The 27141-nt window shown below is 37.9% G+C and overlaps 2 protein-coding genes and 1 pseudogene across 2 annotated transcripts; 2 read left to right on the forward strand and 1 right to left on the reverse strand.

Moving 5' to 3' along the window:
- Nucleotides 1-11136: 11136 nt before the first annotated feature.
- Nucleotides 11137-12427, forward strand: LOC109215754 (probable ribose-5-phosphate isomerase 2). Its single transcript, XM_019379865.1, has one exon. The coding sequence runs from the start codon at nt 11303-11305 to the stop codon at nt 12110-12112; it is 810 nt and encodes a 269-aa protein (XP_019235410.1). The 5' UTR covers nt 11137-11302; the 3' UTR covers nt 12113-12427.
- A 3738-nt stretch (nt 12428-16165) lies between these two features.
- LOC109215755 lies at nt 16166-17823 on the reverse strand (annotated as a pseudogene).
- Nucleotides 17824-24879: 7056 nt separating this feature from the next.
- Nucleotides 24880-25705, forward strand: LOC109215752. The gene is made up of 2 exons (XM_019379863.1): nt 24880-25048; nt 25092-25705. The coding sequence occupies exons 1-2, from the start codon at nt 24880-24882 to the stop codon at nt 25703-25705; spliced, it is 783 nt and encodes a 260-aa protein (XP_019235408.1).
- Nucleotides 25706-27141: the final 1436 nt, after the last annotated feature.

A 27141-nucleotide genomic window follows, 5' to 3' on the forward strand; every position in this document is an offset into this window, starting at 1 on the left:
ATACATCCTCAAATGCTTATTTGCTTCGTAATCATCAAGCGTGTCTACCTTGTCACGCCCCGAACCCGGGCCTGGACGTAACACGGCACTCGGTGCCTGACTACGTGTGACCGAGCGAACCAACTGGCTGACTGAATCAACATGTGGTATCATAACATACTAAATGCGGAAGATAAACTAACACATGCTGATATACTGAAAGTCTAGATGATATAAATTAAAGTGCGGAAATATTAATACAATTCTGAAACATCTATGTAGCCAACATAGCTTAATATGAAAAGCCCTCTGTCTAACTGTTACTCTAGTCTATGAAGCCTCTAATTTGTGCTGAAAACACTGACTGTCTGAAAATAATGAAGACTGTAGTAATGATAATGCCCCGAAAGAACTGGGGATCACCAAATAGCCGATACGAGAATCCGAGCGCTCTGAATCATCAACCTGTAAATCATTACCTGCATCGTGAGATGTAGACCCCGGGCAAAAAGGGACGTCAGTATATTTGAATTCCACTGGTATGTAAAGCAACTGAAAGAAAGAATTGTAAATGCTGAAACTGAAACTGAGCTGATAACTGAGACTTGATAATTGATACTGAAATGATAACTATTGAAACAAAAACTGAAATGATAACTGATAGTTGATAACTGATAACTGAAATGATAACTGATAACTGTACCGATAACTGATAATTGATAACTAAAATGATAACTGACAACTGAACTGATAACTGAAAACTGGTAACTGAAATGATAACTGATAACTGATAACTGGTAACTGAAATGTTAACTGATAACTGAACTGAACAAAGGAAGTAAGGATATGAATACTCCCTCTTCTGAATGATGAACCACCTGTTTATCTGAAAAAATAAGCTGCGGCCTCAGGCCCAATATATATGTGCACAAACTGCGGCCTCGGGCCCAAGTATACGTATACATAACTGCGACCTCAGGTCCAAAATGCATAAAGCATAAACTGCGGCCTCAGGCCCAAAGATGCATAAGCATAATTCTGTGGCCCCAGGACCAAATACAGGTGTTCAACATTCAGGAACTGAGATCAAACTGCAATACATGATAATGAAATATTGAATCACACTGAGTTACATGATACTGGAATACTGGATCTCACTGAGTTACATAATACTGGAATACTGGATAACACTGAGTTACATAATACCGGAATACTAAATGAGACTAGACTGAGACATGTATTCTTGAACTGATTATGAACACTGAAACTTTAACTGTTTATGGCATACTCAGTAATCTATAATAAGACTCGGGGGCATCAAACCCAAGTCTATATTGAATACGCACTGAGCTCACAACGTTCAGAATGAAAAAGGTGAACGAGTTATGAAGCTAGAGAATAGAAGTTTTACAACTATTCAAGAAACTAGGCTTAACTATATTTCTGAGGCAATTGGTAACGTCGTAAAAGAAACGTAGTGTAGGGAGAATCATTAAAATTCCCAAACATAGAGAGTTAGCCTCACATACCTTAACTTCCTGCTCTTAAGCATAAAACAACATTCTCCAACCCTTTTACCTTTAATCTATATCAATACAAGTCAAAGGGATTCCAAATTAGCAACAATAGTCATGTTTTGGTCACTTAGGCATTTTATCAAACACTCGGTGGCATAAAGCTTCCTAGCCCTTATTAATGGAGTCTCTACACCCAATAACCCATTCTCTTGCTCCTAGATAAATTTTAAAGTCTCAAATGGTTATAATCAACATTATTCTTTATCACCCATAAGGTAATCAACACCCATAACCAATAATAACCGATCAACAACCAAAACCTATCACCGTTCATGCTTTTCTATCAAAACCATCAACTCATATCTCATGAACTAGAGTCAATAATCATTAATTCAATGATAGAATCAATTAGAGGGTGAAGATATTACCTATTTGACGTTCTTTCGAGTTCTAGGGTTTCTTCTCTGAATAATGGTGTCCCAATCGAATATCTAATGACATGGAGGGTTTACCCATGTTAATAAGATGTTGGGAAATTGAAATTAACTTAGAATCACCATTAGAACTTACCTTGGGTGGTGGAAGGACCCTTAAGGAGTTAGGTTTTTGAGAGTTTTCCTTTCTAGAGCAAGTTTTTATGTATTGGGGTTGTGGGGGACGAAAAAAGGCTAAAAAAATAACTTCCCAAGTCTTCCACCGCGTCCCAGTAGGCGCTACCGCGGTCCCGACCGCGGTTAATCGCTGGGACACTGCCTCACCACCGTGGTCGCGGTAAAAACGAGGCAGGAACGCGGTGGTTACACACCATTTTGTAAAACGGGCAAAACTTTTTGCACAGAGCTCCGTTTGGGCTCTACAATATATCGTTGGAAAGCTATTTCAAAGTCCTACAACTATCGTGCTTTGAGTTTTCCTAAATACCTTACACATTTTCACTAAATCCTGCTGGAAGACAGACCTTTTGCAAACTTAGTCGATTTTTGTCAAATCTTATGCACCTCACTTTCCATCTTGATTTTGAAACAACTATTTTCACCCATAATCATCCCGATAGGACTTCATATGTCCAAAATATAACCTTACTACTCCTTTAACTCATTCATACCTAAGCCGAATGTACAGGGTGTTACATACCTGTAACGGTATAGTCATGAGTTAGACTTTTCCAGAAAATACCTTTTAGCTATGTTTACCTGAACCTTTCTTTCATAGACAATCATTGAGGGGACGGGTTCTCAATTGGGTTTTATCAACCCCAATGCCAGACAATTTTGCTCGAAGTGTTCTCTGCTCAGGGCTTTGGTAAATATATCTGCAATTTGGTCTTCAGTACTGTAGAATTTCATGCATATAAGCCATTTCTCAACATTGTCTCTGAGGAAGTGGTGACGTACATCAATGTGCTTGGTCCTCTTATGTTGAACTGGATTTTTTGCCATGTTGAGTGCACTAGTATTATCATATAAAAGAGGCACACAGTCTGAGAATACTCCGAAATCTTCCAATTGTTGCTTGATCCACAGAAGTTGAGCACAACAAGAGGCAGCTGCTACATATTCAGCTTCTGCAGTTGAAAGTGCCACAGAATTCTGCTTCCTTGTACCCCATGAGATTAAGCAGGAACCCAGGAAGTGTGCCATCCCAGACGTGCTTTTCCTTTCCACCAGATATCCAGCATAATCAGCGTCAGCGTACCCAATAAGATCAAATCTATCTCCTGAGGGATAATAGAGGACCAGGTCCTGTGTTCCTTTGAGATATCTCAGTATTCTCTTGGCAGCTTTCAGATGAGATTCCTTTGGATTGGATTGAAACCTTGCATAGAGACCCACGCTAAAAACAATATCTGGTCTGCTTGTAGTGAGATACAATAGTGACCCTATGATCCCTCTATACATGGTCTGGTTTACAGGGGAACCGGGTTCATCATATCTAAACGAGTAGTTATTGCAATGGGCGTGTTGATAACTTTTGAGGCTTCCATATCAAACCTTTTCAGCAGCTCCTTGATGTACTTTTGCTGACTTATCAATGTTCCCTTCTTAGATTGTTTCACTTGAAGTCCTAGGAACAAATTCAGTTCTCCCATTATACTCATCTCAAATTCACTCCCCATGAGTTTAGAAAATTCTTCGCAGAGAGAGTCAGTTGTGGCTCCAAAGATGATATCATCAACATACACCTGAACAATGAGTAGGTTCCTCCCTCGTTTCTTTATAAAAAGAGTGTTGTCAATCTTCCCTCTTGCAAAGCCATTTTCCAGAAGGAATTTTGACAGCCTTTCATACCAAGCCCTTGGAGCCTGTTTTAACCCGTACAATGCCTTATCTAGTTTAAACACATGATCAGGGTGTTCGTGACACTCAAAACCAGGAGGCTGCTTGACATAGACTTCTTCTTTCAGATAGCCATTTAGAAATGCACTTTTGACATCCATTTGGAATAGTGTGAACTTCATATGAGATGCAAAGGCAATCAGAATTCTAATGGCTTCCATTCGAGCTACAGGGACGAATGTTTCATCACAATCAATACCTTCTTCCTGATTGTAGCCTTGAACCACAAGCCTTGCCTTATTTCTTTTTGTATTTCCAAACTCATCGAGTTTGTTTCTGAATACCCACCTGGTTCCTATAATGGTTCGATCAGCAAGTCGAGAAACCAGGTGACATACCTCGTTCCTTTCAAATTGATGCAGCTCCTCTTGCATAGCTGTGATCCAGTCTGCACCTTTTAGCGCTTCTTTTATATTTTTGGGCTCTATTTGAGAAAGAAAAACTGAGAAGGCAAGTGAGTTTCTTGATTTTGATCTGGTTTGAACTCCTTAGTCAAGAGGAGTCATTATGTTGTCAAGTGAACTTTTGAACCTCCAATTTGGTGCCTGAGTCTCATTGGTAGAGGAACCAGCCATATCTGACTGGTATTCTTGAGCGCTTCTTACTTCACAGAATAAAGTTCCTTGGACTCCATCAACAACTCTATTTTTAGCTTCAGTTGTTATAACTGGGGGACCAGGTTCCTCTCCAATTGATGGAGATGTATTTGCATCTTCTTCACTGGATTCCTTGACATGGCTCATCATGTCTGCCTTTCCATTTGCCATGTCAATTACTTCACCTAGCACAGATAAGGGCTCTCCATCTTGATCAACATGTCTGTCCTTTTCACATGAGAGGTGAGCTTCATCAAAGATCACATGAATGCTTTCTTCTACATATTGAGTCCTTTTGTTGTAAAACTTGTAAGCTTTGCTTTGAGATGAGTATCCCAAAAAGATTCCTTTATCACTTTTGGCATCGAACTTCCCAAGAGCTTCCTTTCCATTGTTATGAACAAAGCATTTACACCCAAAAGTTCTTAGATGTGTCAGCTTGGGCTTCCTTCCATTCAGCAGTTCATATGGAGTTTTGTTCAGAAAGGACCTGATCATGCACTTGTTTACCAAGTAGCACGCAGTATTGACAGCTTCTACCCAAAAATACTTTTCTATCCCGCTGTCAATTAGTATTGTTTTTGCCATGTCTTCAAGAGTTCTATTCTTCCTCTCCATAACACCATTTTATTGAGGTGTTCTTATAGCAAAACAATTGTGAGCGATGCCATTTTCAGTGCAGAACTCATCAAACTTGACATTGTCAAACTCCGTCCCATGATCAGACCTGACGCAGGCTACTTTATTACCCATCTTCACTTGGGTCTTTTTGACAAAGGCAACAAACACTTCAAAGGTTTCATCCTTGGTATTGAGGAATAATGTCCAGGTGAATTTGGAATAGTCATCAACTATTACAAAGATGTACTTCTTTCCTCCTCTGCTTGGCACCCTCATAGGTCCACATAGATCCATGTGAAGGAGATCAAGTGGCCTTTTGGTGCTGACTTCCTTTTTGGACTTGAACAAAGATCTGACTTGCTTCCCTTTTACACATTCATCACACACTTTGTGATCCTTGAAGCTTGATTTGGGCAGACCACGAACAAGGTCCTTCCTTACTAATTTGTTTAACAACATGAAGCTTGCGTGACCTAGCCTCTTGTGCCACAACTTAGTATCATTATCAACATCTCTTAGGCAACTTAGATCACCATTCTTCAGCGACTCAAAATCAGCTACATAGATATTCTTGTATCTTTTTGCCACTAGCACCACCTCACCCATCACCAGGTTTGTGACTGTATAGATTTTTGACACAAATTCCACCTTGTTTCCCTTGTCACAGATTTAGGAAACGCTTAGTAAGCTGTACTTCAATCCGTTCACGTAGTACACATTTTTGATTGAGTGAGAGAGAGACTTCCCAATCCTTCCAACTCCCAAAATGTTTCCCTTCTTGCCATTCCCAAACGATACACTCCCTCATTGCAGGGCCTTTAGTGAAAGAAAATCATTTGTACTTCCAGTCATATGCTTTGAGCAGCCACTATCCATGTACCATTGTAGGTTGCTTCCTTTCACTGTTCCCTGCACAAGAAGATTAGGAGTTAGATTTAGGAACCCAAGCCAATTTGGGTCCCTTGTAATGAGGAAATGGGTGAATAAGGGATCTTTTGGTCCATGCAGGCATTTTGCGCTTTTTAAATGAGGGACCAGGTTCTCTACTAGTAGTTACTTTTCAGCAAAGAATTTGTTTTTCTGCTGTGACTGACATCTGGCCTTACAGTTTTCTTGAAGGCGCCCATGGTTACCGCAGTAGGTGCAAAGCCAATTGTCAGGTAAAGTAACGTACTTGCTATGAGGGTTGTAAGGAATCTTTTCCCTTTGAAACCCAATCCCCTGCCTGTTTCTCCCATTGTTGGAGTACATGGCAGTGATAGCATAAGAGGGCCAGGTCCACTTGAGTGATTTTTCAAGATCACTCTTCACTTTACCTAGTTCTTCCTGAAGTTGTTTGTTATTCTCAAGCTCAGCACACAAACTAAATTGCACAGAATTTAGCTCATTTTCAAGCTTAATGTGTGCCTCGCTTGCAACTTCCTTTCCTTTTTTTGATAATTTTCAGCCCTACTTTCCATTGTAGGTTTCCCAATGGTTTCCTTCGAGTCCATTACTACCACTAGAAGGTCATCTCTTTCTTGTTTTACATTTTAATCCTTTTCTTTAAGACATTTCTTTCTTTCTTCAAGTTCTCAATTGACTCTCTTAGATCAACAGCAACTATTACTAGGTCATCTCTAGACTGTTCTGCTTCTCCTAGTTCAACTGTTAAGATATCTCTGTCATTTATAAGACTATGATAAGCGTCGATTAGCACATTTGCCAAAGACATGAGTTTCTTAGGAGAATAAGATTTCAGATTTCTCTAAACATCCAGAAAATTACCTCATCATCATCGTCATCTTCATCATCAGACTGGGCCATCAAAGGAAAAATTGAGTCATACTCGGTTGATTCACTTTCTACTGCCATCATATATTGGTTCCTGGTTCATCATCTTCTCCAGATTCGCCTGAAGAATCTCCCCATGCAACAAGAGCTTGTCTCACGACATTGTTAGCGGCGTTTTTTCTATCGAAGCGTCTATCAAGATCCAGGTTCATTTTGGCTGCTTTGTCAGAGTTGTTCTTGTACTGATCCTGCTTTAGGAGAGGGCAATCCTTGATGAAATGTCCTGGCTTGCCACATTTATGATAGAGGTCATAATTCTTTGGCTTACTAGAACTTCCCCTTTTTGGAATACCTCTATTCCTGCGAACCATCTTCTGGAATCTTCTTGTTAGGTATGCCATATCACCATCTTCACCACTTGACTCGTTGTTTTCTATTTTGAGGACCAGGTTATTCTCCTTCTTGGGCTCTCTTCCTTCAATGTCTTTCTTCTTCTTCATTTCATATGTTTTTAGATCGCCAACAAGCTCATCAATAGTTAGCTCCTGCAAGTCCTACGCCTCTGTAATGGCGTTCACTTTGCTTTCCCAAGAACTGGGTAGCACGCTTAGGATCTTTCTAACCAGCTTGTTCCTTGGAATAGTTTCACCAGGGGAGTGAAGCTCATTAATGATGGAGGTGAACCGGGTATGTATTTCTTGGATAGATTCATCGTCTTGCATCCTGAAAAGCTCGTATTCAGTTGTGAGCATATCGATTTTGGATTGCTTGACCTGTGTTGTTCCTTCATGAGCTGTCTGAAGGGCTTCCCAAATTTCTTTAGCTGACTGACATGTTGATATACTGTTGTATTCATCAGGTCCAATACCACACGCCAGAATTTTCTTAGCACGAAATTTCTTCTCTATGGCCTTTCTATCTGCATCGTTGAATTCTTTCCTCGTATTGGGAATGGCTACTGGTGGGTCGCCAAGGTTTTTGGTAGGAACAAATGGTCTATCACATATGACATCCCATAGCTCAAAATCTCAAGCCATGATGAAGTCATGCATTCTAGTTTTTCACCGTCCATAATACTGTCCATTGAACCTAGGTGGTCCGTAAATAGACTGGCCTTCTTCGAAGTTTGGAGGAGCAGCCATGAGGATCTTTATTAGGTGTTAACCTGATAGAAAGAACCTGCTCTGATACCAATTGATAGAATATAAGGGTCCACCAAACTCTATAGAGAATCAGGTTCTCTATCAGGTCCAACAACACACCCACACACACACACCCACACACAGCAGTAATTAAATGGCAAGAGGAATTTTACATGGAAAATTCCCAACTCAACGGGATTAAAAACCATGACCTACCCTTGTAGGATTTCAACTTCACTACTAAGAAACTTTTAGATTACAACCTATGCAACCTAGGAATTAACCTCTTAATCCCTCACTAACTTGTTATACTCTATTACAAGCCACTTTGTAATAACTCTATTATAAAGACTTTACAACATGACTAACTCTAGTCAAGACTCAAACACACTGGTTTAAGGTTTACAAATGGGTTCCTATAGAATGCTTCTAAACAAGCTAGATAGGAATTACAATTAAAGAACTATTACAAAGTTACAACTCAACTAAGGACATACAATAACTCTATGTGGGAACTGGTCCGTAGTTATTTTGTTCTTTGTTCTTGAAGCACTTCAAACTTGCTTGCAGGATAGTCACGTGAATGAGCTTGTTAAATGTTCAAGTGATTTGTTTTACCTCCCTTGAATGCATATATACATGTGTGACATCACTTACAATGATGCAAGCAAGATAGGTAAAAGGTCTTCCCTGGAAAGTTGACTGCAGCACTGTTCCTGCACTGTAGCGTGTGCAGGCAGCAACTTTCCAGCTGGAGAGTTGACTTCGTATAGTCTCCTTGGGAACTGGTAGGGACCTGTTCCCTCAATTTTTCCTTCCACTCTGAAGAGTTGAATCATATTTCTGAATCCCAACCTGGAACCTTATGATCTTAAGGTCTTGTAAATGTGTAACAGGTTCCTTATCTGGTTCTGGATAGTAAATTTGTTAGATCATCAAAAAATAAATTAAAGTACTTATAACCAAAGTACTTGTAACCTATCAAATATCAATATTCACTTTTTGGGAGGTTTCAATGAACGGATCATGTAATCGGTATAGATGTGGACTTCTTCGCAAGAAGTCAAATATAACGATAGTCTCTACTCGAGAGGAATCGGTAACGGTATGCTAGTTCTACTTTTCCACTAGCGAGGGCTGTAACTGTAATCAGTAATTACAAGGTGCACCAGGTCTAGCGAACCCGCCGTTAGCTTCGGGACCCTTCAAAGTCTACTCCTATTTATACTTGTCTCTGTATCTGTATATACTCATAGGAAAATATTTTAAAATAATATAGGGCATTTCGGTTCTTATCAAATCATGTAATTTTATTTCGATAACAGTAAATTCAAGTAATGGTAAAACAGCTCTAGTGACAACGGTAATCATATCAAATAACTATTTCGGTATCATATCGAGTAAAAGACTTGTCCCATATGCAACTCAAATAATCGATAACATATTCATATTAAAAATCATGTGTAAATCATGCAAGTTATGAAAACAAAAATTGCGGTAAGATTACTACTCACAGTACTTCGTGCGAAATACCAAACTCGTCACCTCGAACGATCTGTACGACTTTCTTCAATCAATCTATAATCACATCAATATCGATCTCGTGTTAATTTCCTTGTTTTAGCTAATTCATAGCTAATTTAGAATGCCCAACCCTTGGGTTCATGTTTGACTCTTAATTCGTCAATTTATATTACTCACGCTACTGGTAGTTTAGAATACTTCAAAATCTATTAAATACAACTTATTCATATGATATACCCAGTTAATTCACGGAAAAGTCTTATGAATTTCTCCCAATTTCCTTGACTTTATCTTTCAAATTCTTAATCCAAATTCCAAAATTATATCTACTCAGCCCTATAAGAATCATGTATATAAAATTCCATTGTCTGTACTAGATTAATAGTAACTTAACTTTTGTTGATAGCTAATAGTGTGCTAAGTATTAAGCAAAAGAAACCAGATTACCATGGAAAAGTTTTAGAATTCAATTACCTAGCTTGTTCCCCCTCTCTGTAAATCCCTTTGCTAGAACAAAGCAAACTCACTTTGTGGTTGCTTTTGATCGCCTCTGTTTTGCTTCTGCCGAGCTTGGCCCCTTATTCTTTTGTTTTTGAATGCTTCAATGCTTCTGTTTCTTTTTAGCGCAACTTTCCCTTTTTCCCCTTTCTTCGTTTTTTCTTTTTTTTTGGCTAGAATGGGCTTCGGCACTTTTATTGAATTCCTTATCTTTTTTTTTTGTGTGTGTTTTATTAGTTAGTTTCTCATTATATATATATATATATATATATATATATATATATTGCTAATGACCAAAACACCCTTATTAAAAATATAAGGTATTACATAGTTGGCCGTTTTCAGCGCGATAATACAGGTTCATGGTGTTTGAAATAATTTCTTGCTGTTTAGGATAACGAAGAGGAGAAGGAGAAAAGATTAGGGGTTTGTTTGGTCGGATATCAGCCGGCGGCGAGAGAAATTAGGAGAATAGGAGGGAGGCGCAAAAGAATAGGAAGAGAGGAGAGGAGAGAAAAAGGAAAAAAAATGATGTAACTGAATACTTTAATTGAAGGCAGTAATCAAGGTTTGGGAGTCTTCTAAAGGGAAATATATACAAATTATTAAAAAAATCCTAATTAGTTTTGGTAATTAGCAAAAAATAGTTAATTAAATAAAATAGTTTGTAATATAATACATATAGGAAAAAATAATAGTTAATGCCGAGTAAAGATCTTTTTATATTCATTTATATGATATTATTTAAATTCGTTATTTTAATGAACCTTACGCGCTCGCTTAGTCGGGGCCAAAGTGAATACAATAACAAACACCTATTTGGAAGATAAAAGAAGAAACGTAGAATTTTTGTGTTGTAACTAGATTTGTTGAATCACAAAGATAAAAGTGAATTTTTGTGCTTCCACCTCCACGCTTTTCTAGCTGTAATGCTGTATTGCGCTCCTTCCTCAAAACCCCTCAATTTCCTCCACCTTTCTCTATCCTATTCTGTAGTCAATACTAACCACACGATTCATACAATCTAACCCATATTAATCATTTTTCGTTCCCCTTCTTTTTCCCCATATTTATTTCATTTATTTTTCTCTTTTAACTTTCCTATATATATATATATACTCCGCTTCATGCTTTCTTGGTTCTCCTCACTTCACATCTTCTAGCCCTAAATCTCCTCTTATCTCTCCTACCCATTAACCCCTCCTCCTCAAGAAACCCCCCCCCCCCCCCCCCCAACAAACACATTAAAGGTGAAAACTTTATCTTTTTTCTTGAAATCCATTCTTCAATTCTTGATTTTTGCAATATTTACAAATATGGCGATTGCATACCCACATTTCTTTGTTTCTGAAAAGTCCAAGAATTTGAAGCAGCAGCCATCATTGATGGTTTCTTCTACCCCATCATCACCACCTGTCATTTTATCCCAAGATGAGCTGAAAAAAATTGCTGCATATAAAGCTGTAGAATTTGTTGAGTCAGGTATGGTTGTGGGTCTTGGTACAGGTTCCACAGCTAAACATGCTGTGGCAAGAATAGGTGAATTATTAAAGCTAGGGAAATTAAAGAACATTGTAGGAATACCCACATCAACAATTACCCATGAACAAGCTGTTTCATTGGGAATACCTTTGTCTGATTTAAATACACATTCAATTCTTGATTTAGCAATTGATGGTGCTGATGAAGTTGACCGAGAAATGAATTTGGTTAAAGGGAGAGGAGGGTCATTGCTTAGGGAGAAAATGGTAGAAGCTGCTTGTAAGAAATTTATAGTTATTGTTGATGAGTCAAAGTTGGTGAGTCATTTGGGTGGAAGTGGTCTTGCTATGCCTGTTGAGATTGTGCCCTTTTGTTGGGAATTTACTTTGAAAAGGTTGGAGATGTTGTTTATTGAAGCTGGTTGTGTTGGGAAGCTGAGGAGGACAATTGGGGGTGAGCCTTATGTTACTGATAATGGGAATTATATTATTGATTTGTATTTCAAGAGTGATATGGGTGATTTAAAGGCTGCAAGTGATGCAATTTTGAGGCTTGCTGGTGTGGTTGAGCATGGCATGTTTCTTGATATGGCGACGACCGTGATTGTGGCTGGGAAACTTGGTGTCTCAGTTACTAATAAGTAGGATTATATGTTCTTTTAGGAACCTTAGTTTTCTGTTTCCTTAGATATTAGGATATGTTGGGGTTATTGATATTGTACCAATCCAATTGGGGAGGTCTTGCTGAACTATTTATGTAGCAAGGACAATTTAGGTGGTGCATTTGCAACAACTTAGATATTGAATTATTTGGGGGGAATTTGCCTCTAATTTTACAATCTTTGAGTTGGTGACATTTGTTAAAGAATGGAAAGTTTCATGCTATTCACTACTTATTGTATGAGTGTCATTTTTTTGTGACTTGCATTTGCTCGAGTATGCTTACAGTTTTGGGGTTCATCAAGTTCTGTCACTACTTGCTGTTTCATTGAACATATTTGATAATATTAGATTTGACGCTCTACTTTTATGATGTAATAAATATTGCTCTGCCTATATTCAATGATCAACACATTCACTCTAGTCTTGTTCAATGGTATTTACCTTAGATAAACTCGTGAGTGCTGCTAAGATAAACCTGAGGTGTCTGACTTTCTGTTAACATAAGGTTTCATAATGAATTGTCTACTGCTATTTTGTGCAAGTCGCTTTCTCTTTCAAGCAAATATAACGGCAATAACATTGATAAAGGACTCAATGGCTTATAGATGCATTGCGGAAAAAGTCCAAGGTCTAAGAGTATAGATTGTTTTAAAAACTTAACAGCTAACTGTGCAACTAAAAATAAGAATGCTGATATGCAGCTCCATGTGTAATTGTACTAGAAGTTTGATTGATATGATTGTTAATTTGTTTCTCATGCTGCATTCTGTATGTTGCTTCCTAGCGGTGCTTTTGAGCTCTGTATTTCAGGATATCAGATGCTTGGCGTTTTCCGGTGGAACAATGTTACTTATGCCTGGTTGTAAACGTTGTTCTCTGCTGATTCTGTGTCGTGTTTATCGCACTTCTATGGGGAGAGGAAGATTTAGCTCAATAGGAGGATGCATAGAAAAGGAACTTTTGTTGGATGTAAAGCAGTGTTTACTGCCCGGAGCATGAACTCAGCAGAAGGAAGGTGATGTATATTCTGGTATTACAGTGAAATTTAGTAGGATACCCATTAATATTTGGCTACTGGACTGTAACTGAATTTTACTTTGCTGGACCCTAGTTTCCTCTCCTTTTTATGTGATTCTGTTTTCCGCGCGTGTGCACATCCCATGAAAAGGTTACAAATGACCGAAAATTGCAATATGGATCAGGTATCTTTTCACCTATTCTTCCCTTTCCTTGAGATAAAATTGGAAAAGGAACTCCATGTCGGTTGTACTTTGTTTTAGGGCCATAATCCAATTCCTTTGTAACGAGCAAACATAAACTTTAACTTAATATCATGAATATCCTTCAATTGAGGATGTCATCGTGCTTAGGCTTGAAGGATATCCTTTTTCGTTGCATGATCATTCATGACGAATTCCCTTACGATTATACTGCAGTGGGTTGCTCAGCTGTGGGTAAGTGATACCCCCATAGGTGGGTGTGTATTTAGAGAAGATGCTGAATTTTGTGCTTTTTAGCTTCATGCGTTTTGCTTGAGAATTATTAGAAGGTTACTTCATCAGAAATTCATTTATGTAAGTCTGGTACCTGAAACCTAGAGTACCTCTCTTGATTCCAAGTTGAGGCTGTTATTGTGCTAGTGCACTAGAAAAGCAGGGGAGCAATGAGGTCACAAAGAGAACTAATTGATGAAACAGGACATTCTGTATAGGTGATGATGAGAGTGTGACAAAGCTGCTACACGTAAATCTTGAGAAAAAATGTCCAGAACATGAGAACAAAATGATGAATGCGAGAAAAAGGTATTGTTGAATCTTCAATATGATGGCATCGCTTCCTTGTGGGCTGTGGCCCTAAGTGGCTTGAAGATTCTTTAGAGGGAAACAGTGTAGAGGAACTGCCAATTGTCAAAGCATTTCCCTTAAAGTGTTCTTTGTATGACTTCATTTCCGAAGATATCTGATAGTATTTTACATTTTACCCAATTATGATTGATTGACTACATGAAGTCCGTGGTCCTATTTTTCCTGAACTCATTTCTTGTATGATTAATAGATTTAATTCTGTACCGGGGAATATAAAGGACTGGTTATCCTCCCTCTATGATTAGTCTTGTAGTGATGAATTTGTGAAGGGTTTTGATCATAATAATTGTTGCAAACGAGATTTGTATACAACAACAACCCATTAGATTTGTATCTGGAATTATATTACCATCTCATTTAAAAGCTTAACCTATTAGAGAGGGCTCATTGTTTATTATTTATATTTTCTTATGATCGAAAAATCTGTATGGGGATCAAAACAGCCTTCGAAACTCGAGGATAATGAGTTCTCTTGTGTACACTTCTCCACTTAAATTCCAGTCTTGAACCTCTGACCTAAGTCACTATTTACTAATTATATCTTCAACCAGCCTTGTTGGTTTTCTTTTTTTTTTTTTTTTGGTTGACAATGGGTAGAGATGAGAATTGAAACCAAGACCTTTGATTTCTCCAATATCATGTTAAATTTTGTGATTATCTCATGCATACAGGTCTCGATCTTGTGTCTAGCGGGGGGCTATGTTCCAAGGGTGAAGGAATATTAAATCCCAAGGTAGACCACCTCTGTAGATCTGTTTCTGCACATTTGCAGCATCTTTAGCTTGTGGAATTTAACACCTTTATTGCAAAGGCTGAGGAAATGGTCAGTAAATTCTCATTTCTTTTCTGTTAGCTTTTTGTTAAATATTTCTTGAGGATTATGAGAAATCCCAAGGGTGAAATGAGAAATATATGTAGAGGACTACTTTTTGAGTGCTCTTGTTAATGTAAAAAAATTGATTTTTAGCTCTGTTACTTTCGAACCTTTTATTTTCTATGATTTCTGTTGACGGTATTGATATTTGTCTCTTCTCGTCTTTTGCGTCTCCTTGAGCCGACTACCCTCTCCCCAGACCCCACTTGTGTGATTTTACTGGGTCGTCGTCGTCGTTGTTGTTGTTACTTTTGAACCTCTACACAATGATTTTTACATAGGGCGAATCTTTTTTCCTTGAGATTATGGCAGAATACCTTGAGACCCCCTTAAACTAGCTTGCCACGTTTTATTCAGTACACACCCCTGCTAAATGTTTCGTTTTCAAACACGTTTTCGTCCAATGTTTGAAAATGAAAGATTACATGTTTTCAGGTTTTACTTCCATGTATTCAGTTAATTTACTAGAAGGTAATAACTTATTTTTCTCACTTATCTAGGAACGTAATAGTTTTGTTTTGCTTTTCCATTTCTTCTAATTTGGCATGTAATAATTTTATTTTTAACTTTTAGTTCCTTTCCCGTGACAAAATTAGTTGGTTTAGGAGATTAATTTAAATAGATAGACAATCATAGCAATGCAAGACGTGAAAGGTGCCTAACAGGTGCCTACGACCTTCTCTTAATCAATTGAACTCTTTATTTAGGATTTCTGTAGTCTAGGTGTGACTGAATAAACTTTAGTCAAAGTACTATTTTATGTTAGTTAACTACAACAACAACAAAGTTCCCACAAGTTGAATCTAGGGAGTGTAAGATGTACGCAACTTTACCCCTACCGTGGAAGGACAGAGAAGTTATTTTATGTTTAGTAAACTACTCCACAATAATATTCAAAATTCAGTTCTATAAGTCAAATTCATCACATTTTGGAAAACACCTTTTATTTTGAGGATTTAACTTGTATACATTGATAGTTGTATAGATCTTTATGCTACTAGTATGCGTAATTTTCAAGTTACTAATCACACTTGTATGGATGGTTACCTATAGTTATCTTTCTGATGATCTAATAAATGTAAAGATTCTTTTACGGACAGTGTTTAGAAGTTAAGCTCTTATTTTAATACCGTGACTATTTATACTTTTTTTTGTTTGCTAGCTCACCAGAAGTTTTTACTTTCTTCATTAAATTCAAGATAAAAGCAGCTCAAAATTTAAAGTATGAAAAGATTAAGAGAGTAATTACAACACCAGTGCATTACTGATTTATCGCAAATAACTACTGTACAGAGAGCTTATTTCAACACAAGCAAAGGGAAAAGCAAAAGCAGGCCAGCTGCTAACAGTAGTAGTAAACTCAAACAGATGATCAACAATTCGCAAGTTCAATCTCAGCAGATTCAATCTCCACTTGTGGGAACAGACGGGGTTTGTTGTTGTTGTTTAATCTCAGCAGATTCAATGGCGATAAACTCACCCCCAGCTTTTGGAACCAGATTCACCACGATAGTATCTTCATCTTTCAAGGCCAATTTCCTCGAGCCACTCAGTTATGGCCAGCTGAAAGTCCTCTGGTTCCTTAATGGGACCTCTGTGAATGTGTGGTAAGTTAGTGTCGCTTCCTGAAATCTCAGCCTTATCTAGCTCCTGCCAGTTGAAGGTATTGTCCACGTTGAGGAACACATCAAATCTTATTTGCTTACTGTCATCGCACTCAACTTGTTTCAAAGTTAACATCTCTTCTTTTTCATCTTTCTCCTGCTGAGTCCTACCAGAAGTTGGCCTATGAACAGAAAATGAAATGATTTTGTCCAACTTTTTTATTGGGAATACTTGAGTAGCTGGTGGAACTGAACTTGGATCGACGGTGATCTTGCTCTTTTTCAGTGGCTTAAAATGGTGCCATGGGGTTGGCATTTGTTGGTAATCATATCCCATTTTCCTATTGTCCAAACAATCTTGGACTCTAACCCGAACAGGGTTCTTGTTTTCGTCATGAAAGAATAGTTCACTTTTCAAATAATTTGGGTTATTGATGTCCTTGCGTTTGCCTCCAAATGTCTTCCTTATTGTCCACATTCGATCTACATTTGCTCAGTTGTTTTCACATCATCACTGAAAAAGCCAAGATCCAAGATAGTTTGGTTACGTTTTATATCATTGAGGTTTGGGTAAACATTTGGTTAATCAAACATTGGTGCATACCCTTTGGATTATCCCAATTCCAATATGGCAAAGCAAAAGTCGGATCATTGATTAGTGATCCCAAGATTCTGCCATAGAAGTACAAGTACCATCTATGGAATGGAACTCCCTGCCATCTATTTTGTAAGCACAATGGACTTGTTGCTTGAACCCTGTTGGATCAAGTGGATCTTTTTCAGTTAACTCCTTCATTTTAGTGATACCTAGTGGGAAACTTGTAATAAGGAATGTCATCTGTTTTTGGTGGCATAGGGGGACAACAATATAGGGTGCAGATATATCTTTTGCATTTCTGCTCTGCCACATGAATCAAGAGTGGGGATTGGAAAAGGAGTTGCAGATGCTACTGATGGTGCAAGATTAGTAGCACCATAGAGTCCTTCTAAACCTAGGAGGTCATTTCTCCTATCGAGCGATGATTCGGAGTTTGTTTTGCGGTTATTGTGATCATGGTTTTTGTTTGGACACCTTACATGAGACCTTGAAGGTTTGGTTACATTTTGCATGGAGAAAAAACTGAGGTTTTTGGAGAGGAAGCTAGAGAAGATGAAGAAAAGGGAGTTTTGAGGTATGTGGTAAAATTGCATAATGGAGTAACAAAAGCCATAGCTAGATACTTAACTTGATTTTAATATGGTTTCCTAAACTTGAAAATTTTAGGGGTTCAGCCCAAGGGTGTCTCTTGGGTAAGGCAAGTGAAGCCCTTACTTTAGGTCCCCAAATATTTAAGGCCCCAAAAATATAAAACACTACTATTTATTATATACTGCATATAATTTATATTTATATAATTATTAATAAAAGATTTTAGAATTTAATATTTTTTAAAATTTGTAGAGGTAAGATTGAGTGAATTAATAGTAAAGATTTTCTTTCACTAAATTAAATAATATATTCACCTTCTCATCAATTCTATTTTTTTTCTCCTTTATGTAGTCTTTTTTCATGTTTCTTACGATTTTACTTTCTAATTTTAACTCAAATTCTCCAAATTAACTATTCATATTTGTCATATTTGAATGATCCACACATCAGAAAGCAAGTACTTTTGTATCTATCTTTTTAACTAAGAAATTCCCGAGACAAGTGTCGCAAGGTTCAAAATACGATGGATAATGGGTTCACTGCTTTACCATTTTTACTTGAGAGAAAAATTCAATACCATATGATCTGCGCCCATACATCATGTTTTGCGCTCTTACCACTAGATCAAAGCCATATAGGTTGTTTATCGTGTCTCGATATTATATGAATTTTATGAAAGAAGTGTCAGGCTCTTTTAATATATTTTGGTGATTGATGATCAATAATATCTACAGACCACTGCCCCACTGGCATTCGGCATAAAGTATGCATATTTATATGTTATCGCCTCGCACTTGAGGAATAGTTTCACAAAAATGGAGACGAATCGGGATAACGTCCGTTCTTGTTTCTGGATTGAGTAGAAAAGGGATATATGAAGTTCGTTCTCTTTTACTCATATTGCGTGAGTTTTGTATGTGTAATGCAATGATTAGTTCTAACTCGTGTTGTTTATATATGTAGGAGTCAAAGGGAAGTGATTTGAAAAATTAGCGTGCAAACTAAAGCACAGACGGAAGAATTTAGAGGAAGTACGAGTTTGGTGTGCAGGTTAGCGCTATGGCTGTCCAACGGGACGAGACGAGACGACATTTAAGCGAGACGGTGGCGGGACGGGACGAAACGGGACGGGACAAACGGGACGAAACGGTCGTCCCATCCCGTCCTGTTAACAAACGGGATGGGATGGGACGGGACGGAACAGGACGGGACGGGATGGGTTCGTGGGCCTTAATTGTATTTTTTTAAATAAAAAAAACGTCTAGTTTTTTGAAAATTACTATGCTTTTAAAGTTTGCAACAGCTAGATTTTTGACTTATTTAATAAACTTAAATGTTACTATGTTAAAACGAAAATTAGAAAACTAAGTAAAGAATTATAAAATATTAAAACAAAAGACTTGTAATGAAATATTCTAGTAATTATAAATTTATAATAGAGTTATAATTTATTTAATATAATTTCAAAGTATTAACTATTAAGTAACTAAGGCAATTCATAAAAAAAATTCGATGCTTAGAGCCATTTATTTTATTAATAGAACTTTCAAATCTCAAATACAAATATAATTCTTTTGAAAAGCACCTAATCTACGCAGCCACCTTCTAGGAAGGATTCTGTTTGAACTAGGCCTCTTAGTAGCCAATTACAAATTATCATACTAATATTTGTAAGCTCCTATATAACTTCTTTATAACTTATCAATGATATCTCTCGGACATTCTAATGGAATTGGCAATGTTGATTGATGTTCCATGAGCTCCATGCCGTCATCGCTCCCAATGGTAAGTATCTTATTGTATTCTTCTTCTTCTTCCCTAGTGGTTAATTTTTCAAAACCAAGATTTCTTCTTTCTGAAGTAATCCAATCTCTGAATAATACGGAAATCTCTAGACTGTCATCCGCTAATGCATGTTTATGATCTCCAATTTGAAATCTTGCCGCGCTAAAAGCACTCTCTGATGCTACTGATGATGCTTGAATAGCTAGGATATCTCGGGCCATAATTGAAAGTGTTGGAAAAGCCTTGCCACGCTCCCTCCACCATGACAAAAGTTGTTTTGCCTTCTTCGTCTTTAATACTTTCCAATCCTTGATTAAGATAAGAATCAAGTTCATAATCAAAACTTGCTATATCATCCATATCTTCCCATAAAACTTCTGCTCTAGACTTAGAAGTAGAATGGGCAGTTTCATAACCAGTTGTATCCATAGATTTATATTTATCAAACATTGATCTAATATAAGAATATATGCTAGCTTGGCAGTCTTCGAGAGATGGTTGTTCATTTTCTAGAATTTCTAAATTCTCATAAATTTTACGAACAAGTCCCTTTGCACCTTTTAGTTTTAAAGATGGGTTAAGTAAAGTAGAAATTAAATAAACTTCGGAAGAAGGGAAAAAATACTTTTTAAATTTTAAAATCATTTCATTAATGGCCGGTGCATAAGTTGGATTTGTTTTATACTTACCAAATACAACAGAAATTTCACAAATATACCATAATATTTGTGTAACAGTAGGATAATATATACCAGAAAATTATTTTGTAGCATAATAAAATTTTTCTAAAAATTTAGTAAGCTCTTTGATCTCATCCCAATCAGAATCAACAATTTGATCAGCAGGAATACCATTATGCATGTTAAATACCTTTTGGATAGGCACCCGATAATCATAAGCAACTTTAAGCATTTCATAAGTAGAATTTCACCTAGTACAAATATCTTTTGGAACTTTTCTAAATGGAAGGTTAGCACTAGCACATTGCCGAGCAAATTCACGAATTCTACTTTGTTTATGAGCACGAAAAATATAGCCACAAGCATGTTGTATTTTACTACAAGCATCAGAAAATAAATTAAGACCATCTTTTACAACCAAGTTAAAAATATGGCATGCACATCTAACATGAAAAAACTTGTAGGATTAAATTGGACAAAGTCTAATTTTTAAGCTATTTGCTGCGGTTGTGTTAGCAGAAGCATTATCTAAGGTGAGAGTTAAAAACTTTATCAAATGAGTCCATAAAAATCAAGTATTTGTAGAACAGTAGTTGCAATATATGCTCCAGTGTGTTTTGAATCAACAAATTTATAACCAATAATACGTTTTTGCATGTTCCAGTGATGATCAACCCAATGACATGTAACAGTTAAATAATCACAACCATTAGGACTACGACCTATATCAGATGTGATAGACACTTTACAATCTAAGTGAAAAAATACACAACGAATATACTGAAGATATTCGGTTTGAAATTTAAAAACATCATTTCTAACCGTGGTCTTAGGAAAAACTTGAAAAGCAGGGTTATAAGTTTCTTGTATATAATGCACAAAAGCAGGGTGAGAGGGAAAAGTAAAAGGTAAGCCACAAACAGCCACCATTTTTGCTAAGTTCTCACGATCGCTATCTTTGTTATAGGGGCGTAAAACATGACCAGAAGCAGGGTCAAGTTGTTGTTGAATTTGATTAGAAGCAGGTCCACTAGGAGTGTCAGTACCGATGGTAGGATCTATAATTTTTCCGGCTTCTATGTTAGCTTGTATCCATAATACTTTGTGATCCTTTCTTAAGTGTCTAGTTAAACCCCCCCCCCCCCCCCGTCCCACCATTTGTTGTGTGTGCAAATTGTTGCTTACATTTTTCACATATAGCAGGATGATTGACTTTATCCTGTTTAAAAAATTTCCATACAAGTGATGCTTTGGGATGTTCAACCTTAGGCTTACCCCTTACAGGGGGTACAGGGGGTAAAGCTCCAGACTGAGATTGACTCTGAGTTGGAGCTTGTGTTGCGGGACTAGTGGGTGTTTCATCTAATTCTTCTTCGTCATTTTGTTCATCCTCATTTTCTTCGTCCTCAAAAAATATATCATTGCCAAATTATCTTTGTAAAGTTGTTCTCCGACAATAACATCATAAAATGCGGGGGTTGGGAAAATGAAGTTTCATCAACACGAGTCATTTCATCTATATGTTTTCTAATTCTAGGAGAAGGGTTAGGATTAGGACTAGGATTAGGATTACTACTACTTTCACCTTTACTACTTTTTTTACTACTTTTTTTAAACATGCCAAATACATTTTTAGGTGTCATAATTTAAATACGAAATTAAATTTAAAAAGATAACACAAAAATTAAACACACAAATGAAATACGAAAATAGAACACGTAAAGTAAACACAAAAATTAAGCACTAAAATGATACGCAAAAATTATATATTAAAATTAGGAGATGGAACGAGTGCACCGTGATTAAATATTGAAACTTGAAGAAATTGCCCAAAATATTGCTCCAAATGCTTGACGAATCAGTTTGAAGCTTGAAAGTTGATCCAAAAATTTGCCCAAATACTTGAAACTTGAAAGTTATCTTTTGATAGTTGATAGTTGATACTTGATAGTAACAAAATTGAGAGAATAATATAGATAGAATATTAGAATGTAAGAGATTTGAGAGAGAAGATTGATTTTTGTGGGAAAAAATAAAGAAGAATGGGGGGTATTTATAGTAGAAAATAGGGCCAAAATATAATTTAATAAACCTAGGGGTTATATTAAAAGTTTGGGGGAGGGGGGGAGTAGGGGTGTTTGGGGGGGGGGGGGTATAGGGGCTGTTTTGACCGTTTATGGCCGTTGGGCGCAGGACAAACGGGACGAAACGGCCGTCCCGTCCCATCCCGTGTCCCGTTTAACATTGGCCCATCCCGTTTAACTTGGGACGGGATGGGACGGGACGGGACCGGGTCGGGCCGGCCCGTCCCGTTGGACAGCCATAATTAGCGCTAGGCACCAACCAAAACGCCATTGACAGAAGACTAGAAACTTCACTGTCCCAGGTTGGCGCTAGGCACCAACCAAAATGCCATTGACAGAAGACCAAAAAGTTTGTTGTCCAGGTTGGTGCCAGGCTCCAAGCGAGACGCCAAAGGGCGGATTTTGTCCTAATTCGGCTGGGACTTGGTGATTTCAACCCTATACACCCCTAATATGTATAAAATGGGTTTTAAACCTATTTTTTTGGGAGGGGGGGTTGGATATTACTTGAAGGCAAGAACAAGACACGGAACACTCGGAAGCAAAGATTCTCAGTTTTTTCTTCATCTTTCTAGTTTCAATTATTCAACAGTTGTGAGCTGGTTTTGATATTATCATGAGTGGCTAAAATCCATAGTTCTGGGGTTTTGATTTAGCCATGAATATTGTTGTTTAAAGTTGACTCAACCTTAATTACAGTTCACCAATATATAGTTGTTTTTTCAATTCTGTAATAATTGCTTAATTTTATGGCCAAGGGTTAGGTGTTATTTACTATCTATGCTATGCTTGGTAAAGCCACATTCAGATTAGAGAAAAACTGAAGAGAGCGTGATCTTAACCCGGGGGGGGGGGGGGGGGGGAATTGTGGTTAAATATACCTAGTCATCGTGCTTAATTAAATATTGTAATCTTAATGCATTTTTAATAGATTGATTCCATAGGAATATAGGCGTTATTCTATTTTGAATAGGCGAGTAGTACTTCGGGAGAAGGCTACGAGAGCAATTGTTCGATTAATTAGCAACCATGAGTGAATTGTATGAAAGGGAGAGTTAACTAGAACACAATAGGATTGGTGAATCGATTACAACCTTGGAATATTCGTGTCTACTGAATACACAACAACCATTTTGTTGCTTGATATTTAGTTACTAGTTAGAATTAATGTTTAGTATAATCACACTTTTGAACTCTGAGTGACTCGACTGAATAACAATCTTGGTAAATTTAGTGGGTAGTTAATACAAGTATTTATGGGTTTGACACTCGAATTACCATTTTATTACTTGTACGATCACTTATACTTGCGTGTGCGTTCGGGAGTGACAAGTTTTTGGCGATGTTGCTGGCGACTTGAATATTGACTACTTTCTAGTTTTTGCTTTAATTAGTTATTTCATCAAGTCTAACGTTACTTAATTGTTGCTCTGCTCTCAGTAACCTTGATTGAATGCGAATGGTTAGAAGTCAGGATAGACTTCAAGGCTTTTGCCCCGAACCTGAGAAAATATTTCACAGAAGGTTGAGAGAAGCAAGGGACACAAATAATCTTCAGGCACTTGTTCAATTTTCTATGGACATGGCAGAGGAGCGGCATATGACGGTTCAGGAGGTGGCGATGCCCAGCATTGCTAATGTCACCTCCATCATTGTGAAGCCCAGAATCACTGGGCACTTTGAGCTGAAACATAGCATGATCTAGCTACTACATGCCAATGGACAGTTTATAGGTCTTCCACACGAGGATCCATAACAGCACATTCTGAACTTCTTGGAGATTAGTGATACTTATATTATTAACGGAGTCACTCCAAATTATGTGAGGCTCACACTGTTCCAGTTCTCTCTGTTGGTCAAAGCAAAGCGATGGTTGAAGGCAAAATTAGCTAATTCTATTACATCACGAAATGATCTCGCGAGGAAATTTTTGGCAAGATTCTTTCCTTCATGCAAAACTGCAAAGATTCGAAGTGAGATAGTCGCTTTCAAACATAAATCGGGGGAGTCTTTATACTCAGCTTGGGAAAGCTTCAAAAGGCTACTCAGAGACTATCCTCATCACAATAATACAAATGAAGTGTTAGTTCACACTTTCATAGAAAGGCTACATCCTCAGACAAAGATTGTGGTAGATGCTGCGGCGGGAGGTCAAGTGTTGGAGAAAAGCTTCAATGAGATATATGCATTATTGAACAAATTCTCCAAAAGCAATCCTGATTGGCAAGGAGATATGGGTAGACACAATGGGTTCTCGAGTTATATGGGGTGTCTGCATTATCAACACAGAATGCCACATTGGCCAAACCAATCAATCAGATGACCTTGGTTATTAACAAGCAACAAGCTCAGTCAGTGCAACAGGTTCAAAGATTTTGTGAAGTATGTGGAGAGGGTCACACGAGCGACTTATGCCCAGTTAATCCAGAGTCTGTTTGTTTTATGGTAATGCAAATAAAGGCAGAAAAACTAGTATGGGAACACTTACAATCCTAACTGGGGGAACCACCGAAACTTCTCTTGGAGTGAAAACCAGAATCAGTACAGGCCACAAGCGCCCCAACAACAATATAGACCACCTCAGGCTGAACAACCTTCAAACCCGACGAGTAACCTTGAGGAGATGATGAAGAAATTGATGGCTGACCAGTAGGCCTAAGCATCAGCGATGGGAAATTTAGAGCGACAAATAGGGCAATTTGCTAGTGTCCAAAATACTCGACCAGTTGGAGCCCTTATAAGTGACACTGAGGCTAATCCTAAAGCACCTATTAATGTTGTGTCATTGAGGAATGGAAGACAGTTAGAAGAAGTCCAGTCGAAAAAAGAGAAAACAAGTGACCTTTCATAAGAAACCGGCCACCATAGAAGTATAATCAGAAAAATCAAAGGAGTCAAAGAAGCCAGCTGAAGAGGCGGTGGCTAAGAAACCCCCACCATTAGTTGCGAGGACACCACCTCCGTTCCCTCAGAGATTGCAGAAAGTGAAGGATAATGTCGCTTATAGAAAGTTTCTTGATATTTTAAAGCATGTGCAAATCCATATTACATTGGTAGACATTCTGCAAGAAGTGCCCAAATATGCTAAAAACATCAAGGACATAATGGCAAATAAAAGGAGGTTGACCGAGTTCGAGACGGTGGCACTCACTGAGGAATGTAGCTCAAGAATACAAAGCATGCTACCTCAGAAATTGAAGGATCGGGGTAGTTTTACTATCCAAATTTTGATTGGTAAACACACAGTCGGGCGAGCCTTGTGTGATCTTGGAGAGAGCATCAATTTGATGTCGCTATCTGTGTTTAGACATTTGGGGTTGGGTGATCCGCGTCCAACCACGGTGATTTTGCAATTGGCTGATCGCTACCTTGCTCATCCTGAAGGTGTAATTGAAGATGTGTTAGTTCAAGTGGATTCTTTCATATTCCCTGCCGATTTCATTATCTTAAGCCTGATCAGGAACTCCCATTTATTTTGGGGCGTCCATTCTTAGCCACGGGCCGAGCTATAATTGATGTATGTGAAGGTAAGATAACGATGAGATTGAGTGACTAAGTGGAGGTATTTAATATGTATAAAGCACTCATATTGCCAGCCCACTATGAAGAGGTATACATGATTTTTGTGGTGGAAAGTGATGTGATGCCATTGGTGTCGTATATGAGTCCCATAGATCCACTTGAAAGAGCCTTGATTGGGGACGAAGAAGTCGGCGAAGAGGAGATGGTGGGAGAAATTGAGCAAGTACTTGACATGTCTTGCTGTTATGTCCATGAGTTTGGGAGATTTGAGGAGTTGGACATGCATGTAACTCTGACCCCTCCTAAGCCATCTATTAAAGAAGCTCAAAGCTAGAACTTAAACCCCTTCCAGCGCATCTGCGCTATGCTTATTAGGGAACTCTGAGACATTGCCAATGATTATCTCATCCAGATTGACCGATGTGCAAGAAGAAAAATTGCTCAGAGTACTTGCGAGCATAAAAAAGCTATTGGGTGGACAATTGCTGACATCAAAGGAATTAGTCCATCGTTTTGCATGCATAAAAATTTTTTGGAAGATGGACACCGCCCCAATGTTGAGAAACAAAGGAGATTAAATCCCATTATGAAAGAGGTCGAGAAGAAGAAAGTAATTAAGTGGCTCGATGTAGGTATCATCTTTCCTATCTTTGACAACAATTGAGTAAGCCCGGTGCAATGTGTGCCCAAAAAGGAGGAACTATGGTAGAGAATGAGGAAAATGAGTTAATTCCTACTCGCACCATGACGAGGTGGAGAGTTTGTATTGATTACAAAAGGCTCAACAAAGCAACCCGCAAGGACCATTTCCCACTTCCATTCATTGACCAAATGTTGGATAGATTGGAGGGGCATGAATATTATTGCTTCCTTGATGGTTGTTCGGGATACAACCAGATTGTCATATGCCTAGAGGATCAGAAGAAGACCAGTTTTACTTGTCCTTATCACATTCACTTTCAAGCGAATGTTGTTTAGTTCCAGAGGTGCATGATGGCTATTTTCACTAACATGGTGCAAAAAATTATGGAAATCTTTATGGATGATTTTTCAGTCTTTGGGTCTTCTTATGATGACTGTTTGAAGAATTTGGGCTGGGTGTTGGCCCGTTGTAAAGAAACAAATCTAGTGTTGAATTGAGAAAAGTGCCATTTATGGTGCAAGAAGGCATCGTGTTGGGCCACAGAGTGTCAAGGAGCGACATTGAAGTTGATAAGGCGAAGGTGGATGCAGTTGAAAAAGTACCTCCACCCATTTCTGTGAAGGGTGTCCGGAGTTTCTTGGGACACGCAGGATTCTATAGACACTTTATTAAGGATTTTTCAGAAATTGCTACTCCTTTGTGCAGGTTGCTTGAAAAAATGTAACTTTCAATTTTGATGAAGCCTTCCTGAAGGCATTTGAAGAT

Source organism: Nicotiana attenuata, unplaced genomic scaffold, assembly GCF_001879085.1.
Source record: "Nicotiana attenuata strain UT unplaced genomic scaffold, NIATTr2, whole genome shotgun sequence".
NCBI lineage: Eukaryota > Viridiplantae > Streptophyta > Magnoliopsida > Solanales > Solanaceae > Nicotiana > Nicotiana attenuata.